Raw genomic sequence first — 21,491 nt, 5'->3', positions numbered from 1 at the left:
CTCGATGGCTTTATCCGACTCGACAGATCAACATCCCGCCCATCTTCCGTTCCACACACTCCCTGGCTTCCAGAATCCCTCTGTCGGTGCTCACGTAGATGCACTCGCCAGGCTTCCTGAGTCCCTTGACGTAGCCTGCATCCTTGCCCAACACCAGCTGCTTCAGGCCTGTGACGTCCATCCAGATCCTCCTGGTGGGTTTGCTGATCAGACTCATCTTCTCCAACACGGGCGAGCTGTTCCAGTATTTCAGCCCCAGCCACAGCCGCCGCGTAGAGATGTTGCGTTGTGTCACGGGCTCAATGGGCGCCGTGGGATCAGTGGACGTCGGGTGCGTCAGCAAGCTGTGCGGCGGAGGAGGAGTAGGCCCGCCGCGGACCACGGTGGAAATGAAGCCCGAGTTCTGCAGGGCAAGCATGAGTCTGAGGTGGAACTTGGTGTCGGGCACCGATGTGAGGCCCAGCCGGGCGCGCGAGGCGTTCTGCAGATGCGAGCATGTGTTTGCCAAATGGACTAAAGACATGGTGAGGGAAGTAGATGCCCACACTGGGCCGTGCAGGGTCGGGCAACGTGTCGACGGAAGGCTCTTTTCTTTCCGAGAATCTGCAAGGATGAGGAATGTCGGTTCTTTGGTACTTTGGGAGAGCTTGGAAACTTATATCCGACGACGCCCTAGGAGTGCGTAAAAAGGGGGACTGTCCGTGGGTGGTGGTCGATCTCGACGGGCTGAGCTACGTTCCGCGGATTCTTGTAGCAGTTTGAAGAAGATGAAAGCCCTGGAGTATGTTGTCCAATGTAGCGAAGGTGAAAGTTGAATGTCCGACTCTCTTCAGAAAAACCGCGACGGGGCGCCAAGGCCGGATGCAGCTAGCGCTGATGTGATTGGTGGATTTGATTGACCAAAATACAGTATTGGCAGAGCTGTCGTTACATTAGGAACTGCATATCAACTTCGACTATATACACTCCTGATCCATGTCTTGTTCATTCTGACTTGGGTATTCGTACGAGTGAGACTGCGCTCTATCTGGTTTGGGTGTGGCCACGGACGAGCTTTCAGCATCAATGTTTCCAAAAAGGGAATCCCATTGAGGAGCACTCCACTCGGGGCTCTCGTAGTATCCTGCTGCTGCAACGCTTATGTTCCCGATATGCCAGGATGACCATGCGCCTCTGCACCACGCTGGAGCCGAGCTTGGGTCTGGCGGGACGGATAATGCTGTCGAAATGGTCAAGTAGATATTGCAGGGTATCCAGAGAGCTGGCTCTAGACTCTAGTTGATGGTGTAGCCACCGTCGACTACCATGGCGTGGCCTTGCACAAACGATGCTTTTGGAGAGCACAAGAAGAGCACTGCATCAGCCACTTCTTCTGGTAGACCCATCCGCTGCATAGGAGCTATTCTGACCGCGGGAGCGAGTCTTTCGGTGACCTCTTCTGTCCCTGTGGTCATGGCGGTTTTGATCACGCCGGGACAGACACAGTTGATCCTGATGTCGTCCTTGGAGTAGTCGATTGCGTCTGCCCTCGTCATCCCTATCACTGCCGACTTGGAGGCGCAATACGCCGCTGTAGGAAACGTCAGTAACGTGTGGTCAAGGGCGAAGGTGAACACTGAAGATCACTTACGTGCTTGCGGGCGACCCACGATTCCAAGCTGGCTGGCAATGTTGACGATGGCGCCTCGCTGGGCCGGTCGAGATGGGCTTGCACCGGGTAACGGTTCTTGCTTTAACATGGCTTGCAGTTCGGCTCTCGACGAGAGCCAGCAGCCACGATAATTCACATTGTTGACGGCATCAAACGAGGCCAGGTCCATCTCGTCGGATCTCTCGTCCTTGCCCAGGATTCCGGCACAGTTGACTCCGTAGTCGATCCTGCCGAATCTCTCCACAACTTTCTTCATGAAGGAGCTGACGAAGTCGGCATTTGTGATGTCGCCTGACTCAGAAAACACCTCGACGCCTGGCTTTGTGGCCTTGATCTTTTGGACCGTCTGCTCCAGCAAATCGCCTCGGAGATCTGTGATGGCTATCCTTGAGCAGCCTTCGGCTGCAAGTGCAACAGCAACATGTGCCCCAATGCCTGTTCATCTTCAGCTACTGTGGAAGGTTGACGCTCTGGAGAAAGAACATACCGACACCGCCAGCACCAGTAACCACCGCAACTCCAGGGAACAATGTCGCCGGCGCCATACCTCACGTTCAGGCGGTGGTCTTGTGACCTTTAGGCTGCACCAACTTACAGATAAGCGTGGTTGGCAGCTTTCTTTCACGACGGCCTCAACCACTTCTATGGTAGGGTAGGGGTAAGTCAAGCGTGTCAGTCAGTTCATTGTAAGTGGACCGACAATTACCCCAATTGCCAAGGACTCCTCTGGCTTTGACTTATCAACGTGCTACTAGTACGTACTACTACTACTAACTACTATTAATTGAGCGTGTAGGTACCGGGATCACCCGATCGCAATTGCTGTCATGAAGAATCCTAATCCAACCACAGCTTCCAGCGATTCGCCAATGCCAGCCTTATCCCTTCAATTAAGTCATGGATGCATTTGAAGAAGAGCAACGATGTCTATTTCTCCGAGAAACTAGGGTCTGCAGCAGCAGAACTCCTTCATCTCTCGTCATCGAGCAGGATGAACGAAAAAGAATGTTATGACGGGCCCCCGTCAAGATGGGAGTTCGGGACCAGGGCTCCAAGCGACGGGCCATCTGTCGGTCCCGTCCATCAAGATCTGGAGTCATAAAGCGATAGACCAGGATATGGCCACAACCAGGTCGGTGCTGCATTGCCATGTGGTAGTCCACGTCTTTGATGGGTGGTCCAGCTGTGTATTTGAAGCTACAATCACAAGTGCTGCATTGACCATCGTCCTCAATCATGAGAGAAGACATTCGACCCTAGTCCAGGAGCAGCCATTTGAGGTCTCCAACTCCTCCGTCTGTACATTTGGCTCCAGTGATCCGAAGAAAGCCGAATCTGGAACCTTTACAGAGCAGCTTATCACTGCATGGAGTTTCATGCGTACATATCCGCATCTGGCCGGGGTTTCCCTCAGAGTGGATCCCAACAGGTCCGGTGTGGATTTCCCATTGGTGCGGCGCCATTGTCCAGCCCTACAGAGCAAGCAGATCATAATATCATTCACAAATAATCTCTGTCGATAACAGGAAAGGTCCAGCCTTATCGTCGATGATCCTCCTCCCTCAATTGGGGCATCTCCTCCCCTCCACAGGGGATGAGAATCTGTGTACCATACAGTAAAGGCAATGGGGACATGTTTATCTTTGGCCAATACTAACATAGCTTACCACTTTGATGGCGTTCCACCCCCGATTCGAGCCAAGTGGTCTGCGGTCTCCAATTGTCACGATACTCTAGCCCGTTGGTGATATCTTGTCAGAGAGAGATATATATCCTTCTCCCTCGAGGACCATTCCAGTCTCCTACACCCTTCAGCAGAGGCATTTTGTGAACAACGAGTTGGCTCGTTCCAGGCTTCTACCACCACCACAAGAACAGCAAACATGGATCAATCCAAGATGTCTGGGGAACATGTCAGACCTGTCATGTCTGAGGAGAACATCGGCACGATCGAGAAGGCCGACCTTGCCGACAATGGATTCGAGGTGTTCAAGAAGGGAGAGGGTATCGTCGACTTTCGTACAGTCACCTGGTACCATGCGGCCATGATTTTCCTGAAGAGTGAGTCGAGGACCATGGCCACAAAAAAGGGAAGAGTCACCCTGTACTGACGAGGCAAACCAGTCATCTTCGCAACCGGGGTGCTTTCCATCCCCACGTCCATGTACACTCTTGGTGCCTTTCCCGGAGCCATGAACATCCTCGGCTGGACTGTGCTCAACGCCTACCTGGCCATTGTCCAAGGCAACTTCCGCAACCGCCATGCAGGATGCCACAGCATTGCGGACATGGCCTACCTTGTCGGCGGGCCCATTGTGAGAGAAATCGTCGGATTCCTCTTCATTGCCGCATACGTGATCTGTGCCGGCTCCGGCATCATCGGGGTGTCAGCAGCGTTCAACGCGCTGTCCAACCATTCCCTCTGCACACAATGGTTCTCATTCATTGCGACCGTCATTGTCGCCATCTTCGCCAGTGTGCGCAAGTTCGAGAAGATCGCCTGGCTCACCTGGGTCGGCTTCATCTCTGTCTTCACGGCAGTCATGATCATCGTCATCGGCGTCACCACTCGCGACCGGCCCGCGATCGCGCCCCAGACCGGTCCATTCGACCTCGGCTACCATGTCATCGGCCACCCCAACTTCGTGGCCGGCATGACGGCCGTTTCCAACATCTTCGTCTCCAGCGCCGCCACCGCGGCCTTCCTCCCCGTCATCTCGGAGATGAAGAGACCCCAAGACTACAACAAGGCCGTCATCGTGTCCATGTCCATCGTCACCGCGGCCTACCTGTCCTTCTCTCTGGTCTTGTACAAGTGGTGTGGTAAATGGGTGGCCACGCCCTCGCTGGGCTCCGCCGGGCCCATGCTCAAGAAGGTCGGCTACGGCATCGGCATCATCGGTCTGGCCGTCTCGGCGTGTCTCTACGTCCACATAGGAGCAAAATACATGTTTGTGCGCATGCTACGGAACACTCGCCACTTGCAGAGCAACAGCGCCATCCATTGGGGCACTTGGCTTTTCTGCACAATCGCAATCTCCATTGCCGGCTTTCTCATCGCCTCGGGGGTCCCCATCTTCAGCTATCTTCTGGGTCTGGCCGGCACCTTCTGCTTCGCCCCGGTGGCCATCTCGCTCCCAGGCTGGCTGTGGTGCTACGACCACCCTGACTACTGGAGAGGATCACTGTGGCAGAAGACTATGTACGCTCTACATGTGCTTTTGATTCTGATTGGAATCTTCGTCACCATCGGAGGCACCTACGCTGTCATTCAGTCAATCGTGGACGCGTATGCCTCGGGCACCATTGGCGCAGCCTTCGACTGTGCTGACAACAGTGGCACCGTGCTGAATTAGACGTCCGTTCGGTGATGGTGGCCTTTGGTTTGGACTGTGTGAATGACTCTTAGAGAGGAGTCGTTTTTAGATATCTGCTCCCAATCACATGTGTTTTTGGAATCTGATTCTTCCTCCCAAGCGACCATGGGCCTGTGTGTGACATTGTTCCAAGCAGTCTTCGTACATGGATCCTGATCAGCGGTCCCTCTAGGTGGTAACTTGGTAAGAACGACCAGTACGTGAGAACTCAGGTGGCGTCCTAATGAGAGATCACGCCTCGAGGACAAGTCGCTTCGAGGATGAGATCACAGTTAAGTTGCACATGGGCTTTCCTGGCGTCTACCAAGATATTAACTACAGGTCCAGACACCCCTTCCTAAGCACAAATGCTTTTGTTTTAAGTTTTTGCTAGGATGTACCGCCGAGCGACCGAGACACTCGATCGCAATCAAGGTCCTGACTCCTGATTGTTAGACCTTGGTTTGTGGTCTGACAGATCACCCCTCTCGGGAAAAGACAAATGATCCATCATTGATCTCGGGACGATTGCTCCGGTGGATCGATGCAAGTGCCATGATCCATTCGAACTTGCGGAATGCTGGTAGTGTGATAAGCAGCATACAGTGAATGAATCAATGGATGTTGCCGGCGACAGACAGCCAGCATCCCAAATGTTTCTTGAACCCTTACCCACATTTCCACTCCGAATTTCCGTATTGGGATATTTGGAGGTATTTTGGAGTGGGGCAGTCCACATTGGGCAGGTCCAGAGTACATGCCTTAATGGGACCGAAAAGTGATTCCCTTCCGTGGTTTCCTTCAAGATCCCCGTTTCCAGACTCGAACATCCACGGTCGACCTGGGCCTTGGGCCATGGGTCCATGGGTCCATGGGTCCATGACAGCCATTGATTGTGTATGGCATTCATTGCCACCTGGAGGACATGACTATGACTTGGGCCTTGCCAATAATTGCAAATCCTGACCGAGGGCGTGGGCGTGGGCGTGGGCGTGGGCGTGGGCGTGGGCATGATATCTGTCTCCCCGGGACATTGTCCTGTCTTCTGGGATGATTGCTCTGCATGCTTATGAACAGGACACGGAAGAGGAATCTCGAAGGTATGGTATGGATACTGCTTCAGAACATGTGGTAGTCGCCATGTTGCCGCATTGTCCCAACACATCAAGCTCTCTCGGTCTTTTAAAGCAGTAGCTTAGATGATAGATCTCATTTCCATCGACTCTTCGTTCCTTTTGGTATTCCATTCAACAAATCTACCCAACGAGCCACCAGTCTTTCCTCGAATGGAAAGCATTCCAGCTGGACTTAACATTCGGTTATTCATGAACAGCATTGCAGTGTTGTCTGCGCAAACCAGCAGTAGCTCGCTCTCAAAGCCAATTTCTCTGATCTGGCAGTATTGATTCAAGGTTACTTCGGTGGTTCAAAGTCCATACGTTCTTGGTTATTTGCGTTGATCCTGAGGAATCGTTCCCCTTTCACACCCTTCATCATATCTGTGCACCTACCGTTTAGTGTGAGTGGCCAGTGTTCCGTGCATTCGATACTATGTAGACAGTGGAGTCAGCGGCGGTGGAATCTGTCGATGGGCCCTGCGAGACTTGACCCCAAGGGATCCATCTTCGCGGAGCTCCGACACCGAACAATTTCGGTGTCGGGAGGCCGGCTATCGCAAGACTCCCCTTATCATCGCAGATAGGAATCGCTTGCATGTTTCTTGTCTTCTACGAAACATCTGTCTTGATTGTTTTGTCTTGGGTGGTGTTTCTTTCGAACTTTGGCATCTTACTTCGTCAGCGTAAATCCCAATAGACTACAATGTCGACAGTTGCGTTGCCAAATAGTGATTTCCTGTAAGTCTTATTGTAACCTTTCCATATCTCATTTGGCGTATGGTGGCTGGCAAGTTGGTTAACAATCAACAGATCACAGATCACCATTGACGATTTGAAGTCTCTGGCGGCAAGGTTCAATATCCAGTTCGAACAAGGTCAGGATGAAGAAGCCTACCTCAAGCTTTTGCAGGCAGCAGAAGCGATTTACGAGTATTTCGAGACTGTCGATGACTACATTCACCCAGCTCTGATCCCTGTACCGACAGTGTCAGAGAGAAGGTATTGGAAGCCGCGCCCGGAGGACAATGTTTTGAATGCTTGGAGTCATCGGTGTGAACTGAAAGCAGCCAAACCAGAAACCGATTTGCTTGCTGGGCGCTCTGTTGCTTTCAAAGACAACATTTGCGTAGGCGGTCTGCCTACCACCATTGGAACACGGCCCACCCTGCTCTCCAAAGAGGGCAAGAATTACCCTTTGTCGACCATTGACGCTATCGTTGTGTCCAGGATCTTGAACGCCGGCGCCACTGTCAAGGGCACCACGACGTGCGAGACCTATTCGGCTTCGACACTCTCGTCAACGTCTTTCAGCGGGCCGGTCCAGAATCCTTGGGCAAACGGCTACAATGCTAGCGGCAGCAGCAGTGGCAGTGGTGCGCTGATGGGATCCAATGTAGTTTCGAAGCTCCGGGGCACCAACTTTGGTGACAGCGTCGATATGGCCATTGGCGGCGACCAAGGCGGCAGTATTCGACTGCCAGCCGCCTACAACGGGTGCTACGGCATGAAAGCCACTCATGGCCTGATCCCCTATACCGGCGTCATGTCTCTTTCACCGATGCTAGACAACGTCGGCCCCATGGCCAGCAACCTCCAAGACATTGCACTCTTGCTGCAAGTGTTGGCAGGGTACGACGGCATGGACGCCAGAATGACAGCCGAATCGCCATTGAGGGACAATGTGCTCGACTATCCCGCTTTCGTTCGAGAATCTTTCGCCGAGGCCCAGTCAACAGCATCGCAACGGCGGTCTTCATTTAGAGTAGGGCTTCTCAAGGAGTCCTTCCACATGCCAGGCATGGATCCAGCCGTGGCCAAACAGGTGTACGAAACGGCCAAGCAATCCTTCGAAAACATGGGAGTGGATGTGGTCGAGGTCTCCGTGCCGCTGCACGCCGATGGACCTTTGATTTGGACGGCGTCAACTCGGGCCACGATGGCAGATTGGGCAATCGCTTCGAAGACGCCAGGTTATCTCAGCTACCAGCCTCCTCATATGAATTTGCAATGGCCACCCACCCAGGACATGTACGAAACGCTGACGGACACCAATCCCACGATCATGAACCTCATCTTCAGCAGTGTCTTCCTCAAGGAGAAGTACGGCCCAGGCGTCGAGGCCAAAGCCCACCGGAAGGTGTTCCAACTGCGTCAGGCATACGATGAAGCCTTGCGCCAGGTTGATGTCCTGATCACTCCGACAAACCTCGGACTGGCTGCGCCGCATCCGGAACTCAAACGAGATGGCAAGCGGACCGCGATCATGGAGAGAATCAATCCCGCCATCGGTCTCAGCAGCAACACTTGTCCGTTCAACGCCACTGGTCATCCAGCCATGAGTGTGCCCTGTGGTTTCGGAAAAGATGACAAGACGGGGCATTCTTTGCCAGTGGGCATGCAGATTGTGGGCAGGAGGTGGGACGAGAAGATGGTCTTGAAAGCAGCTGCTTTCTTCGAAGTTGGTCAGCAGTGCAAGGATCAGACATCTTCCCCGTCTTCAGGCCAACCCCGCCTGTAAATGGGCGGTTTCTTATCACCTCCAAAAGCGATAGAGAACTTAGATTACCTTTGTCTTCAAGCAAGCTGCAAGTCTGATAATGTTATCCTGGTTCCGACCTAGGTTCATGTGGTGTTCGTTTAGTACGGGCTGTCCTCATAGGATGGGAATCATGTTGCTTATCGCGTTTGCTTGTCCACATCTTCGCCTCCGTCTAGGGTCCAGGGCTATTTCCAGGGTATCATGAATTTCATCGACTGGCTCTGGGAGGGAGGAAGTCTTGGATCGCGGTCATCGTGACGTTACGAGACGAGGCCGAAGCTGCTCGTCTCGTTTCGGAGGCTAATCCACCGGTGCTAATATCCGTTGATAAGAGATCGGGGTAGAGATATTCCTGAAAGGGAAATTAGGGGTGATATTATCAGCGAGCATCACGGTCCTGTCCCTGAGACTCCAAAGGGCGCTTACGACGACGGTGAACACCCACGGATCATTTTCGCCTCCAGCAAAGCAGACTACTCTGACTGTGGAGGGTCTTGATGGAACAGAACCCTTCTGAGAACGGTACCTTTGTATGGCCCGGTCTGACGGCTAGCCAACATCACCCCACTCCTACAGCGGTATGCAAAGGGGGACGTACGGTTTGTTACAAGTGGAATTGCGTTGCCTCTATCATCAACTAGGCCTGATTCTACCGTAACAGTCATTAAGTGAGCGTCTTGTGGTCATGTTGCTGGACCAGACAACCGTTTCATTTCGACAGTGGTTCTCGATTCAAAACTTCCGTTGGGTCCTGAGGAAGGTAGGCGCCTTCAGGGTACTTGTTCTTCCGCTTAAACTCATTCGACACCTCGACCATGGGCACAAACTCGACACCTTCGTGCTTTTTGAAGTGTTCGATCAGTCTGTGCAAAAACAACGTCTATTAGCCTTGGACATGAGCATATTGATATCTCTATCAACGCTTACCTTTCATGCATAAGTAGCACGTGAGGTCGTCCAGAGACGTCCGGATGGATTGTGATTGGGAAGATGAAATCATCGTACTCTCGGTACATATAATCGAAGTGGTCCCGCCAAATATCTTCGACGTCACGAGGGTTGACGAATCCATGACTGTTAGGAGCTGCCTTGATGAACATCATGGGTGGCAGGTCATCGATATACCAGTTGGCCGGGATCTCGACCAGACCTGTCTCCCGGCCCTTGACCAGAGGCTTCATCCAGTGATCCGGGTGTTTGCTGTAGTCGATCTTGGTCCAGGTGTCGCCTGTGCGTAGCCAGTATGCCTGGCAGTCCTGGTGTGAAAGACTGTGGTCATACTCAATGCCGTAGTCGAGGAGTAATTGAGCACCGTCGGCACTGGTCTCCCACCTGTTTTATTTGACAGCTGCGTCAGTGTTGATCGTATTGAAGACAGGCTGACTCGATAGAGCAATAAAAAAGCTCTTACCAAGGTGCCACGCTTCCCTTGGGCGGCTTTCCACAAAACTCAGTTAAAAGCCGGAACGTCTTGTCCAAGACGACCTTTTGCTGCTCAAGAGTCATATCGGACGGGTTCTCGTGCGAGTAGCCGTGTAAACCGATCTCATGGCCCGCATCACGCACGGCGGCCATGTCTTCAGGAAAAGACTCGAGCGAATGGCCTGGAATGAACCATGTCGTCTTGATGTCGTGCTTCTTGAACATGGCCAACAGTCGCTGTGTGCCCACAGTGGCAGCCCATACACCTGTAGACGATCACACAGGCTCAGAAGTGTTTTGTGAAGAAGCTTGACTCTTGCTCACCTCGACTAATGTCGCTCACAGAATCCTCTCCTCCATATGAGCCCAACCAGCCGGCAACGGCATCGACATCAATCCCGTAGCTAATCAAGACACGCTTCTTGCCCATGTTGTCAGCAGGAATGAATTTCGGTGATCTTCAAGAGTGATTGGGTGATGTCGGTAACCAGATTTTCTAGGGGGCGCTGGCATTCCAGAAACATGGAGCCGAGGCCGGCTCACCAAGGCAGCACTTATATCTTCGTTAGATAGGAATCTGTTGGACCCGGTCTCGACCCCAATGCCTAGCGTCCTCTCCACTCTGCCTAAGACTTGGGTGCCGTTTAGACAAAGCCCTGCTCAGGCAACGGGTGGACAAGTCCACACCGGCATGTTCTTATCTTCTAATTCCGCGTATAATTGGCGAATGCTCTGTGTTCCCGGTTTAGGGACCCGATAAGATCAGATAAGATCCCAAAGGATCCTGATTGGCACGCGACGACTCGGAGGCGGATCCCTCGGCCTTGGCAGATGATACTTCGGGAACTTGAACCCTGGAGATTCCTTGATCTACCTATATCCATTCATCTCACCGTCGACGACCTGCGACAATTGCCATGGCATCTCTTATGCTCTATAATAACCTACGCTAACATGTCCCAGGCTCTCTTTTCAACATGGTCTGCCCGGGACAGTCTTGTCGATGTTGGCGGCCGGGGACAGTTCCCGGTCAAGGACCACACCTGCCACCGATGTGGCAGAGCGTTCAAGCGTTCTGAGCATCTCAATCGACACTTGAGAACACGTCAGTCGCTTTATATGCTTTGTTACGAACCAGCATCGCTGACTTGGCTGAGCAGATACGAAGGAAAAGCCTTTTCGCTGTCATTGTGGTGCTCCGTTTGCGCGGCAGGACCTCCTCAAGCGACATATCCGCTTATCGCATCCGGAGAGATATATGTCGACGAGACAGTCCATCGACGGACCTCCTCCCGACCAGGCAAATGACGGGGCTATGAATGCTCATGCCATACAGCCTGCCCTACAGCCAGAACAACATCATGCCTCGGATCATGCCACAGTCAACCCAAGCTTTCTCGCGCCCTACCCGACAACCCACCGACCGCAGCTCACGCATGAACATACGATGCCCATGTCATCGCCTCAAACGTCGCTCATGATGGATAGCTCACTGCAGGATCTGGGTAGGTGCAGCCAGACCCCTTGCAGTTAGCAGTTACCGAGATCTAATGTCTGGACCAGAATTTGATGCCCTTCTCAACACTTCTCCGGGTGAACAAGCCCATCTGCAACAGCTGGCGAACTTTATGGATAGCATGGGTCTCTTGACAGACTTTGTCACATTCGACCAGGTACCAAATGAGCCGTCCGTAGAAGCAGAGGCTCAAACAACACCGACTCAGACTAACGTGGCCGACGATACTGCTGATGACAGTACGCATAACGACTCTAGAAGTCGTCCCCTTTCTCCGTTCCGATCATGGCTGCCGTCGCCTCCGCCCACCGATCACAACATGAGAGACGTCGATGATCCCAGTGAGTCAAAGACCTGACCGTTTGGTGGTAGCCGTCCCAGGCACTTTCTCTGGTGGAAATTAAACCAGAAGCTTACAGTCCTTTGCAGTATCCTCGGGTCACCGGCATACTCCCCAGACGCCCTTCTACGACGTTACGAGAGAACATCGAGCCTGGCTCGAGACCAAGCTGGCCGAGTTTAGAGACGTCCTACCGGGATTCTATCTGCCCTCACATCACAGCCTGACCAGATATCTGACATCCTTTATTGACGGCTTCCACAGTCACCTCCCACATATCCATGTTCCGACAGCAACCATTGAGGATTTCACGCCTGATGCGATTCTCGCTTTCGCGGCCACGGGGGCACAGTACGTCTTCGAGCATCGCAATGCCGACAGACTATTCTATGCCGGCAAAGCGATCCTGATGGAACGCATGCGACAGCAAAGAGCGGCCAGGTTCCAGCATGCTGATACATCTCCCAAATCTGTTGTTGCTCAGGGACTTGACTGCGGTCGCGCTCGGCGGTTCAAATGGGTTTCTGCCGTGCTGGGCCCAGCTGAGGGCGGCCCACAAAGTTCACCAGAGGACGGGAGAGCCGTACACCAGTGCCTAGAAGCCGCCGTCACGCTCATGGGCTACAGCGCATGGGAGGGTGTGAACCTGGTGCGCGAAAGTCTCCAGCTTGCGAGCGTGGTAGTGGAATGTCTCCGAGATATTGGACTGTCAACCTCTGCCCGTGAAGCCGACAACAGTCTGAACTGGAAGGCGTGGGCGCAGGCCGAAAGCGAGAGGCGCGCCCAGCTGGTCGCGTTTACTTTCTTGGAAACGCTCAGCATCGCCTACAACGTCCCTCCGTATCTCATGAGTAGCCAGTTCAATATCCGCCTGCCGTGCACCACAGCGGAATGGAAGGCCAGAACGGAAGAGGAATGGAAGGCCGCGCGCGCCAACATTGTCGCGGAGCAAATGTACTATCAACCAGCGCTGGCGGTGCTTTTCGACACATCCAAATCGGATAGCCCGCCATCGCCGATGACCACCCCGTTTGGGAACTATATTCTTCTACACGGCTTGCTGCAGAGGATATCGCTGGCGTCCGAAATCTCCAATCCCACGGACGAGCAAATCACCACCATGTCCCGCAGCGACTTTGACCATATCGAGTAAGTGCTGCTGCAGCACTTCCGGGCCTTTTCTCTCTCTTCTCGAGCGAGGCCTTTGGGGATTGGGGATTGTTGCAAGGATCATACGCTGACACGATAAATGCAACAGGTACGCCCTTCGCTCCTGGACCGTTGTATGGCAGAAAACCCCTGAGTCCAGTCTCGACCCTCGAAACGCCAACGGGCCGATTCCATTCACCTCGAGCGCACTCCTCGGCCTGGCATATGTTCGTCTCCACCTCCGTCTCGGCCCGCACCGCAGCCTCGAGAGTCGGGACAAGTATCGCATCGCGTCGAGTCTTCTCAAATCCCCTCCCGTGCGACGTGGACATCGCATCCTACCGGCCATTCTGTACGCCGTGCACGCATTGAGTCTGCCTGTCCGGTTGGGCATCGAGTCGGTGGGGCGAAGTCAAGCTTTCTTCTGGAGCATTCGACACGGACTGTCCAGCTTGGAATGTGCGGTTCTGCTGGCGAAATGGCTGATTGCTGTCCACGAGACTGAGGCCGAGACCGAAATCAGCAGTAAGACATTTCCCTCCAAAAGATCCCGTATTTCGTTCATCACCCTTGCGCCAATGCGCTCTTCCTTGTGACAGTTTTCTTGCACGAAGCTTTGTTTTTCGTCGGACTTACCCGGACGTCTTTGAGGCTGATTGACTTATGTAGAGAACGAACATCGCATGATTCGCTGGGTCCGACATATTGTCAAGGAAGCTCTCGAGTCCTGCGACAGCGAGGACTCGCCCGAGGAAGCAGACCTGAGCGTGGACAAGACCGAACATGTCAATGCGCTGCCGATCCGGGCGTTGGCCCTGCATGTCCTTTGGATCTGGTCGAGGATGTTCCGATGCAATGTGCAATGGCCGTTTCTGAACATCATCGGCCTCAGCCTGCATGAGTACTCACACTTGCTGGAGGCCGAGTTTGTCTCCGCTGGGGACCAGAGCCATGAAGCTACCCAGACTCCAAGCACGGAGCTCAGGAGCTTCTCTAGTTTTGGCCAGGTAGGCCAGGGATGACCGGGACGGGAGGTCAACCAATTCCATATCTTGACCGTAAGAGCGGGCGTAGGCTGGGAGCGCTTTGTTGTTACTATCTACCTTTATATACCCCCATATTACTACTGCTACCACGTAGTATTTATTACTTAAACAGAAGGGGGAATCGTGGGGTCTTGGGGTGTTTAACTGGATCCTTCAATTGGGGCCGCCCCCAATCCTTTCCGGGGGTTGCATTCGGGGCTTAGGGACTTTTCAAGGCCTGACACCGCCCATGTAGCCCCTAAACAGCGCCCCAAACCTTGGCTTCACAGGCGTTGCACGTGTCATTCGAGCCCCGGGTCGTCCACAAATCGATGAGTTCTACTCCGAATTGCCGTTCGAAGAGAATCCTGCTACGTAGTTGAGCCGACGTTTTTATTACTAACGATGCGACTCTCCATCTTCTTTGATGGTTGGCTTGAAGTGCTATTGAGTCGGGCCGCAGAGCAGAAGGAGTACAAGCAGCTCCATCTCGCAAGTCTCTAGGCAGCAGCAAGAGCATGAACTCATGGTTCAGCAACCGTCAAGATCAACTTTCTCGCTGCGATGCACGACAGTCGAATCTCCCCAGGAACAGCGATACGTCACGTATTGGAGAGTGAGCCACCTCGGGACTGTCCTTGACGAGGTACTTGGTTGTCTCTTGGATGTGCTGGCCAAAATGACAATGTCATATTCGGGTGGCCTGCTCCATGGATGCCACCCTGATTCAACACCTTGGAGTTGGCCTACAAAGGTAGTGTGCCGTTGAATAACCAGATCCCTGGTGAAATCGACTTCTCTTCATGTCATACCAATGCTCTTCGATAGCATCGAAAAATGTCAGCGACTGGTAGGGTTCTCATGGTATGGTTTTCCCGCCGTTGGATAGCCCTACGTACTGGTGGTCGGCGTCAATCGAGCGTCCCGCTTGTGCAAATCGCAACCGAATCTGCGCGTTCACACTTTGTTGAAGAGAAACACCGCAGTCCATCGTCGAAGGAGCACGAATCAAGTTGGTGAAGCTTTGCGCTCTTGGATATATCACAGGTCACGCGGCGGCGGCTGCTCAGAAGCAGAAGCGTACTGACCAAGACACGAACTTTATTGGATCATGGATTCAATCCTCCCGAGACAAAGCGCTCTTGGTTTCCCAATGATGATCTTGTTCAAGTCTTATGGTTCAGGAAGAATGGCGCGCGCTCGGCCGGGACAAGGCTCATGCGAGCAGGGTGAAGGACCGGACAACTGTAGAATTCCTTGTCCACTCAGTCAATCAAGAAGCAAGAGCGTCGAGTTTGTCAAGTGGTATGGCGCAAGGCGTGGTGCAATTTAGTGCCGCGCGCTCAAGGCTGGATTGACTTCCGACGCCGTATCTGGCCAGTCAGCCTGGCGCTGTACACTGATGCTGCAACAAATCACAGGAGACTGACGGCAGATAGCGCCCGATACTGTGTCATAAGCAAACAAGACCAGATCAACGAGGACGGCCAGCTGGCCAGCGGCTTGCCGGGCTGGTAGATAAAATCGCAGCTGCCACATAGGGCTGGACATGGAACTTGGACAGTCATGCTCCCACACCTCTCTTTGCACCCTGGTTCTCTCGTTTGCTGACTTGGTCACCCCTCGCCAGAGCGAGTCGAGATGCTGTTCTGAAAGCAGTGCAAGGCGCAACAACACCGTCTCGAACGGCAGGCGCAGTCTGCAGGCATCGACTGGGCGCATCGTACCACCTGGTTCGCCTATCGAAGCTTACCACGACGGGCTGACCGCCACACCGGCCAAGGCGAACAAAGAACAACGCCGCAGCAGTTGGAGGGAGGGCGTCAGGCGAGAAGTCCAAGCACCCGCTTCATCTGGATCAACAACAGAGAGACAGCAAGAAGGGCGAGTGAGGACAGGCGGCAGCGAACCATCAGTCGTGCCTGCCCCCCTTGTCAGCGGCCCCACGAACCCCATTTCTTGTTTTGCCGCCGGCGGCAACAGGAAAGCCAACGGACCAATTGCAGCAGCCAGGAGGCCCGCTCTTAGGGATCCCGCTGTTTTAACGCCCACCCCCGGTGCAGCACCCTCCCTCCTCCATCCCATGCTTTCGACCTGAAGGAACCGTCACGACCACTACTACTACTCCTCCCCTACTACTACTACTACTACTACACCACGGCATTACTGTCCGGTGGCATTGATACGACTCCCGACGTCTCTTCCTCCTCTACTACCTTTCCTGCACCTCTCCCATCCACCAACCATTCATCATCCGACTGAACTCGCTTCCCCCAGTCCCTGCTCAACCATCCTCTGCCAGGTTCGGCGCCTCAGTCATCCACTCTCCTTGTTGCAACCCTTCGCCGTTCGCCTGCTCTTCCCTCTACGCGCCATCGTACTTCCAGTCATAGCGTCTCTGCTATCTTACGTCTCTGACGAGTCTACTGCAACTTGCATGCACACCAGTGACTTGAGCTGGCCTCATCCTGGTCAAGATTGTTGTGCTCACGTAGGAAGCCTGTGCTGCTGCTGCTGCCGCTCCTGCTCCTGCTGTTGCGCGCTGTGCGCCCTCCCAGAAATAGACCAGGCATCTCTCCCGCTGTCAGTCCCTTCCACCACGTCTCTCTCTTCACGGAACGATCCTCTCCTCCCTTCGCCAGTATCCGTCACGCCTCTCCCATCATCTGTGGTCTTCGCCCGTCGACATCAATCTTGAAGATCGATTCACTCGTTGTCGACCGTCAAGATGCCTGCGGCGACCAGACCAGTCCTTCCACCTCTCCAGACTCCTAAGACGGCCTCCTTTCCCTCCGAAATCATCAACACTCCGGTCTCGTGCGTATCGGCGGTGATCAAGCAAGAAAGTCTAGGGACACCCATCACGCCTCCAGTGGCCTACACCGAATTCCTGAAGGCTCTGACTCCTGTCCTGGTTAGTCCTCCTGAGACGGGAGCCCTCCAGAGGACAATGTCGGACGAATCTACCGCTACAAGAGACTCCATGACTTCAAACGCCTCTACAAGTTCGTCTTTCGAGTCCGCCACCAAGAGTGAGAACTATAAATCTCCATCCAGCTCCATTCCACCCACGCCCTACACACGCAAGAATCCCAGCGCTCTGCGACGGCTTCGAATTCCGCACTCACCCGCCTTTTCTCCCAGCACCTGTGGACCTTCGCCACGCACCGCCGTTAGCGGGATGAGCACCGGCAGCATGCTCTATTCACCTTTCTCTCCAGCAGACTGGAACCTTGACAGTGCCACTCGGCGTTACTTTGATGCACCGAGAAGCGCCTGTCCCAAGCCGGTGAGTGTACGATCTGTGGTGACAAGAACGGTTACATATAAGAGATCACCGCCTTTGGATCCCGCGCCAAAAGGCAAGAAACGCAAAATTGAAGACTCGGCAATGCCTCCCCCTTCAACCACGAAAGACGCCGGTACCGTCTCGGTGACCAGCCTCCCCTCACAACTCATCGAAACCTCCTCGACGGTCGCTAGTCCACCTCTGGAACTACCCGCCACCTCCTCGGCGGCCGTTGCTACTCCTCCAACAGCTGTTGTATGAATCGATGGCTATCTCATCTTGAAAGGCAGTCCTTACGAATTGCGGGCAATTTTGATTACGAAGCACACGCCCCTGGATGTCATAGTTCAGGGGCTTTACGACATAACTCACGGCTATTGTTGTACATGATACCACATTATCACTATTTGGCGGTGGCGCTCGGCGTACTGGTACGGCGAGACGATTATACAAGCAAGGGTCATCTGACTGGATCTCGGAGACTTCAACCTTGCATTTGCTGCGTCGCATTGTGGAGGAACGTTAACGAAGTCCGCATTCCTGCGCAGTTACAGTCTGAACCTGGGTGGAATTCTTGAAAAGCATTTGAAGCAGGAACATTGTTCCCAGTTGGATGATCTGGGGAACCGCGGTCGGGTCGGATGAAAGCAAATATATCCGGGTTCGTGGAAGTTCTGGAAGAAGTGGTTACGTTGAGCAGGACTACGCCAGATTTCATAATGGCAGAAAGATATTTTGAATATGTACCGGTCCGTAATAAATGTTGGTGTATCTATGCCAATACAGTTTCTGCCTCGACCTATGGGGCGAAGGTCTGAAATGGCGTTGCTCCAGAAGAGATGGGTGAGGAGAGTTCTACTGGCGTGCAGCGTCTTGAGATCAGAGATGCTTGATAGGAGTGCGGGCTTCAATGGCTGTGCAGGGATTCAAACTCAATTACCAACCGATTGACGCATCTTATAAGGCCCTTGGAAGGGCAGTTTGCTTACAGCGGTCAGTCAGAGAAGAATGTTCTCAGGAGGGTCGGCATAAAAGCAGCAAGAGTTTCCTGACCTTCAGCCCCCTCGCGGGCCCCTTTCTCCGGGGCTGCCTCGTGGGAAGCCAACGCAGAGATACAAGGATCAGCAAGGCCAAACCCAATCTTGTCAGCTCCTGAGTTGCGGCACGCATTTGCCTCGATGAATCATTGGCCGCTGGGAGTCCTACCATGACAGGGCGTCTCCGCCGTACCGCATCGCTGGAACCGTGACTGACACAATGGTCCTCATGCATCCCTGCGGCCGAAGACAGGGGAATTGATGATTGGACCAGAGCACCAAGTGGAGAGGCTCAGAGGAAGTGGGTCCGGCGCTTCCTCGAGCATCCACAGCCAGTCGTCTCAGAATGACATAACTCCTTGTACCCGAGCACGTGTGACCGGTATCAAGTCGCGAAGTAGTGATTGGGAGATACTTCTGTGAGTATTTGGTGCTTGAGCCTCCTCCAGCTGGACGCGCCCAACGAGGAATCTATTTTTGATTTTAGCTTTGGATCTTTGGATCGATCGTCCCAGTCTGGTTGTTTTGGTACACTCGGTTCTCCCTTTCGCGAATAGAAATGGAGGAAGACCTGGATTGGTGGGTACATATGTATCCCATGACACTCGGCTGTAGGAGTGTATTGTGAGAAGTGTCCTTGGGAGGAGGGGCTCGGCGCCTACGTTTTTGATGGCCTTGCTTCCCCTCAAGATTGTGGTCTCGTCGACATGCTACGTAAGGGAGAACATGAACTGTACTGCAGATCTGGCTCTGGCGCTTTCAGAGAGACCGAAAAGGGTTGACTGCAGAGACTGGAGAAATCCGGTAGAGCTGCGGTACCGAATCAATTGGTAACTCGGTGATACAGTAACGGTTCGTCTCCTGCTGCCTAGCTTTCTTCTCCTTTGGGGTCATGGATGATGAGGCTGTCTGCTGGCGGTCCGCCCTGTGACATGGCTGATATAATGCAGTAGTTTACTCCCTTAGTGAACAGCGCATCGTGGTGGCCGCCGTAGATTACCTACCGAAAAGGGGATACTCCGAACGCCGGGGTATGAGGTACATTGGGCCCCTTAATAATGCAGGGTCACGGGGATCGTTGATCAAGGTATACAGTACATGAGGGTCGAATGGTTCTCGCACGTCCTGAGACAGACAGGGTGGACGACCGAACCCCGGCACAGCCGACATTTGAGGTGATCAGGTCGCTCAGGTAATTGATGGATGTTGTTTTCCTTGCTGCTGAGAGGGTCAGCTACTTTGTAGTTGGGTAGCGAGTGCTTTTCAGGTCCAAGAAATCCAACGTGTATTGTAGAGATCTTCCCAAATGCATCGAGAACGACATCGTGTTGTCTCTGGTATGAGAGTCTCCTATCGGCGGTGGAGAGAACGCACAACTCTAGGGTTGATGCTTTCATGAATAGCTATGCTTCACAATCTGCTTACACTCGTCAATGAGAACAACTCAGCCCCATCGTCAGGGGTCGACATTTGGTGCTGCCACATGGTGCCGGTTGAGAACAATTGGTACAGCACATGAAGATGAAGATGAAGATGAAGATGAGAAATGAAGGACAGCGAAAAGTGAACTTCAAGTTGGGGACTCGGCGAGTCGGACACCGGATAAAGAGATGCTCCGTTTCCGTTCTGGCCTTATCGATCGTTATCGCCAATCTCTTGAAGGTTCAAAGTTGGTGGAGAAATGTAACATCAGAACATTGAACAACTTGAACTAACTGCAGTGCGTTCAAGCTCCTCAGGCTGGGCATCAACCACTGCACTGCAGCCCGCAATTCTCCGTCTGATTATGCTGCCTGCTTCGAAAGAAATCTGTTCTCATCTCTGCTCTGCATCTTGGGTCGCTTCAATTTCCTCCAGCCTCTGTTACCGTGTACATTGAGATCTGCGCTTTCGACTGATTCGCACACGACCTTCCGCGACTACTTGATCTGAGAGACACCATCAGGGTTGCCAGCACCACCAGTAGTTCTTAAGCTGTGATCCAATCGCAGCTCCAACTATCGTTGAATCATCGCCGACCTTTGGCATCGTTGCGCTCCCTTTCATCACCGGCGCTTCAAGCCAAACGCTTGCACAACCAAACCAAAATGCCGTCTGTTCCATTCGCGACATTTCTCATCATTTGCCGTAAGAAAAAGCACCTCTTGTCCGCGGCAGCATGATACATATGCGCTGACATACTCTCTCTTCCCACAGCCGTCTCCTTCTTCCTAGGCATCATCTTCTCGCTCTTTCCCTACGACTATCCGCTCCTGTGGTCCTCGCTGCCAACGCCCGATTCGCATTTCGACGCGGTCGAGACCCATTTAAAGCTGTTGCACAATGCGCCGAACTTGATTGTAAGGATCCTACACATCATGCTCAGCATGGGTATTCTGGGCCTTGTGATCAAGCTCTACAAGCCGAGCGAGTCTAACATGCTGTTCGACGGCGGCAGTCTGGTCCTCTACATGGTTGCGGTAATCGTGTACATTGCCAACATCATCAAGGGCCTGAGGATTGTCGATGTAGGGACGTACGGCTTGGGTTTGCAGGACCTGACCGAGGATCAGCGCGATAACGTGGATTTGTCCGGCTATGATGCGGACACCGGCGATAGTGTGCTGGGAAGAGAGGACAATCTCAAAGTCCTGGCCGCGAGCAACACCATCCTTGCGTTGGTGCTCGTTGGAGTCTTGGTCTTGCAGATTGGCCAATGGTACGCTGAGCGCAGCGAGGAGCGGGCCAACAAGGATTCCAAAGCCAGGAAGAAGGCGGAGCGGGAGAAGAAGGAAAGCGAGGCTGCTGCGGCACCTGTCAAGAGACAAAGCAGTGCGCGGGAGGGGAAGAAGACAAAATGAGCGAGACTGGGAGATTTGAGGTAAAAGAAGCTGGGCACTACAGGTGTCTTTTTGTCTCTGTGGACCGAATGTCGTGTCGTCGGATCTCCAGCGTGGTATGAAGCTTTTCTCAACCGGTTGGCAGACAAGGGACAAGGGCTCCGGTGTCAACCTGAGTGGCTGGTGTTGTAACAAGGGTGTTCACCACTCGGTATCTTCCCCTTAGAATG

The 21,491-nt window shown here is 53.4% G+C and overlaps 8 protein-coding genes across 8 annotated transcripts; 5 read left to right on the top strand and 3 right to left on the bottom strand.

Moving 5' to 3' along the window:
- Window positions 1-10: 10 nt before the first annotated feature.
- Window positions 11-523, bottom strand: A1O1_01262 (30S ribosomal protein S8; the record flags this gene model as incomplete). The annotated part of the gene is made up of 1 exon (XM_007722175.1): window positions 11-523. One exon carries the CDS (start codon window positions 521-523, stop codon window positions 11-13), a length of 513 nt encoding a protein of 170 aa, XP_007720365.1.
- Window positions 524-1,274: 751 nt separating this feature from the next.
- On the bottom strand, window positions 1,275-2,196 carry A1O1_01261 (3-oxoacyl-[acyl-carrier protein] reductase; the record flags this gene model as incomplete). Its single annotated transcript, XM_007722174.1, has 3 exons — window positions 1,275-1,570; window positions 1,631-2,086; window positions 2,139-2,196. The coding sequence occupies 3 exons, from the start codon at window positions 2,194-2,196 to the stop codon at window positions 1,275-1,277; spliced, it is 810 nt and encodes a 269-aa protein (XP_007720364.1).
- A 1,338-nt stretch (window positions 2,197-3,534) lies between these two features.
- A1O1_01260 (uncharacterized protein) lies at window positions 3,535-5,007 on the top strand (the record flags this gene model as incomplete). The annotated part of the gene is made up of 2 exons (XM_007722173.1): window positions 3,535-3,712; window positions 3,776-5,007. The coding sequence occupies 2 exons, from the start codon at window positions 3,535-3,537 to the stop codon at window positions 5,005-5,007; spliced, it is 1,410 nt and encodes a 469-aa protein (XP_007720363.1).
- Window positions 5,008-6,828: 1,821 nt separating this feature from the next.
- Window positions 6,829-8,643, top strand: A1O1_01259 (uncharacterized protein; the record flags this gene model as incomplete). Its single annotated transcript, XM_007722172.1, has 2 exons — window positions 6,829-6,863; window positions 6,936-8,643. 2 exons carry the CDS (start codon window positions 6,829-6,831, stop codon window positions 8,641-8,643), a joined length of 1,743 nt encoding a protein of 580 aa, XP_007720362.1.
- Window positions 8,644-9,373: 730 nt separating this feature from the next.
- Window positions 9,374-10,516, bottom strand: A1O1_01258 (uncharacterized protein; the record flags this gene model as incomplete). The annotated part of the gene is made up of 4 exons (XM_007722171.1): window positions 9,374-9,527; window positions 9,592-9,996; window positions 10,076-10,352; window positions 10,411-10,516. 4 exons carry the CDS (start codon window positions 10,514-10,516, stop codon window positions 9,374-9,376), a joined length of 942 nt encoding a protein of 313 aa, XP_007720361.1.
- An 828-nt stretch (window positions 10,517-11,344) lies between these two features.
- A1O1_01257 (uncharacterized protein) lies at window positions 11,345-14,113 on the top strand (the record flags this gene model as incomplete). The annotated part of the gene is made up of 5 exons (XM_007722170.1): window positions 11,345-11,591; window positions 11,650-11,943; window positions 12,032-13,091; window positions 13,201-13,616; window positions 13,761-14,113. The coding sequence occupies 5 exons, from the start codon at window positions 11,345-11,347 to the stop codon at window positions 14,111-14,113; spliced, it is 2,370 nt and encodes a 789-aa protein (XP_007720360.1).
- Window positions 14,114-16,844: 2,731 nt separating this feature from the next.
- On the top strand, window positions 16,845-17,666 carry A1O1_01256 (uncharacterized protein; the record flags this gene model as incomplete). Its single annotated transcript, XM_007722169.1, has 1 exon — window positions 16,845-17,666. One exon carries the CDS (start codon window positions 16,845-16,847, stop codon window positions 17,664-17,666), a length of 822 nt encoding a protein of 273 aa, XP_007720359.1.
- Window positions 17,667-20,529: 2,863 nt separating this feature from the next.
- A1O1_01255 (ER membrane protein SH3) lies at window positions 20,530-21,282 on the top strand (the record flags this gene model as incomplete). The annotated part of the gene is made up of 2 exons (XM_007722168.1): window positions 20,530-20,569; window positions 20,639-21,282. The coding sequence occupies 2 exons, from the start codon at window positions 20,530-20,532 to the stop codon at window positions 21,280-21,282; spliced, it is 684 nt and encodes a 227-aa protein (XP_007720358.1).
- Window positions 21,283-21,491: the final 209 nt, after the last annotated feature.

Source organism: Capronia coronata (genome assembly GCF_000585585.1).
Source record: "Capronia coronata CBS 617.96 chromosome Unknown acBCG-supercont1.1, whole genome shotgun sequence".
NCBI lineage: Eukaryota > Fungi > Ascomycota > Eurotiomycetes > Chaetothyriales > Herpotrichiellaceae > Capronia > Capronia coronata.
Note: the sequence above shows the minus strand (reverse complement) of the source record. Positions and strands in the feature narration are given on the sequence as shown.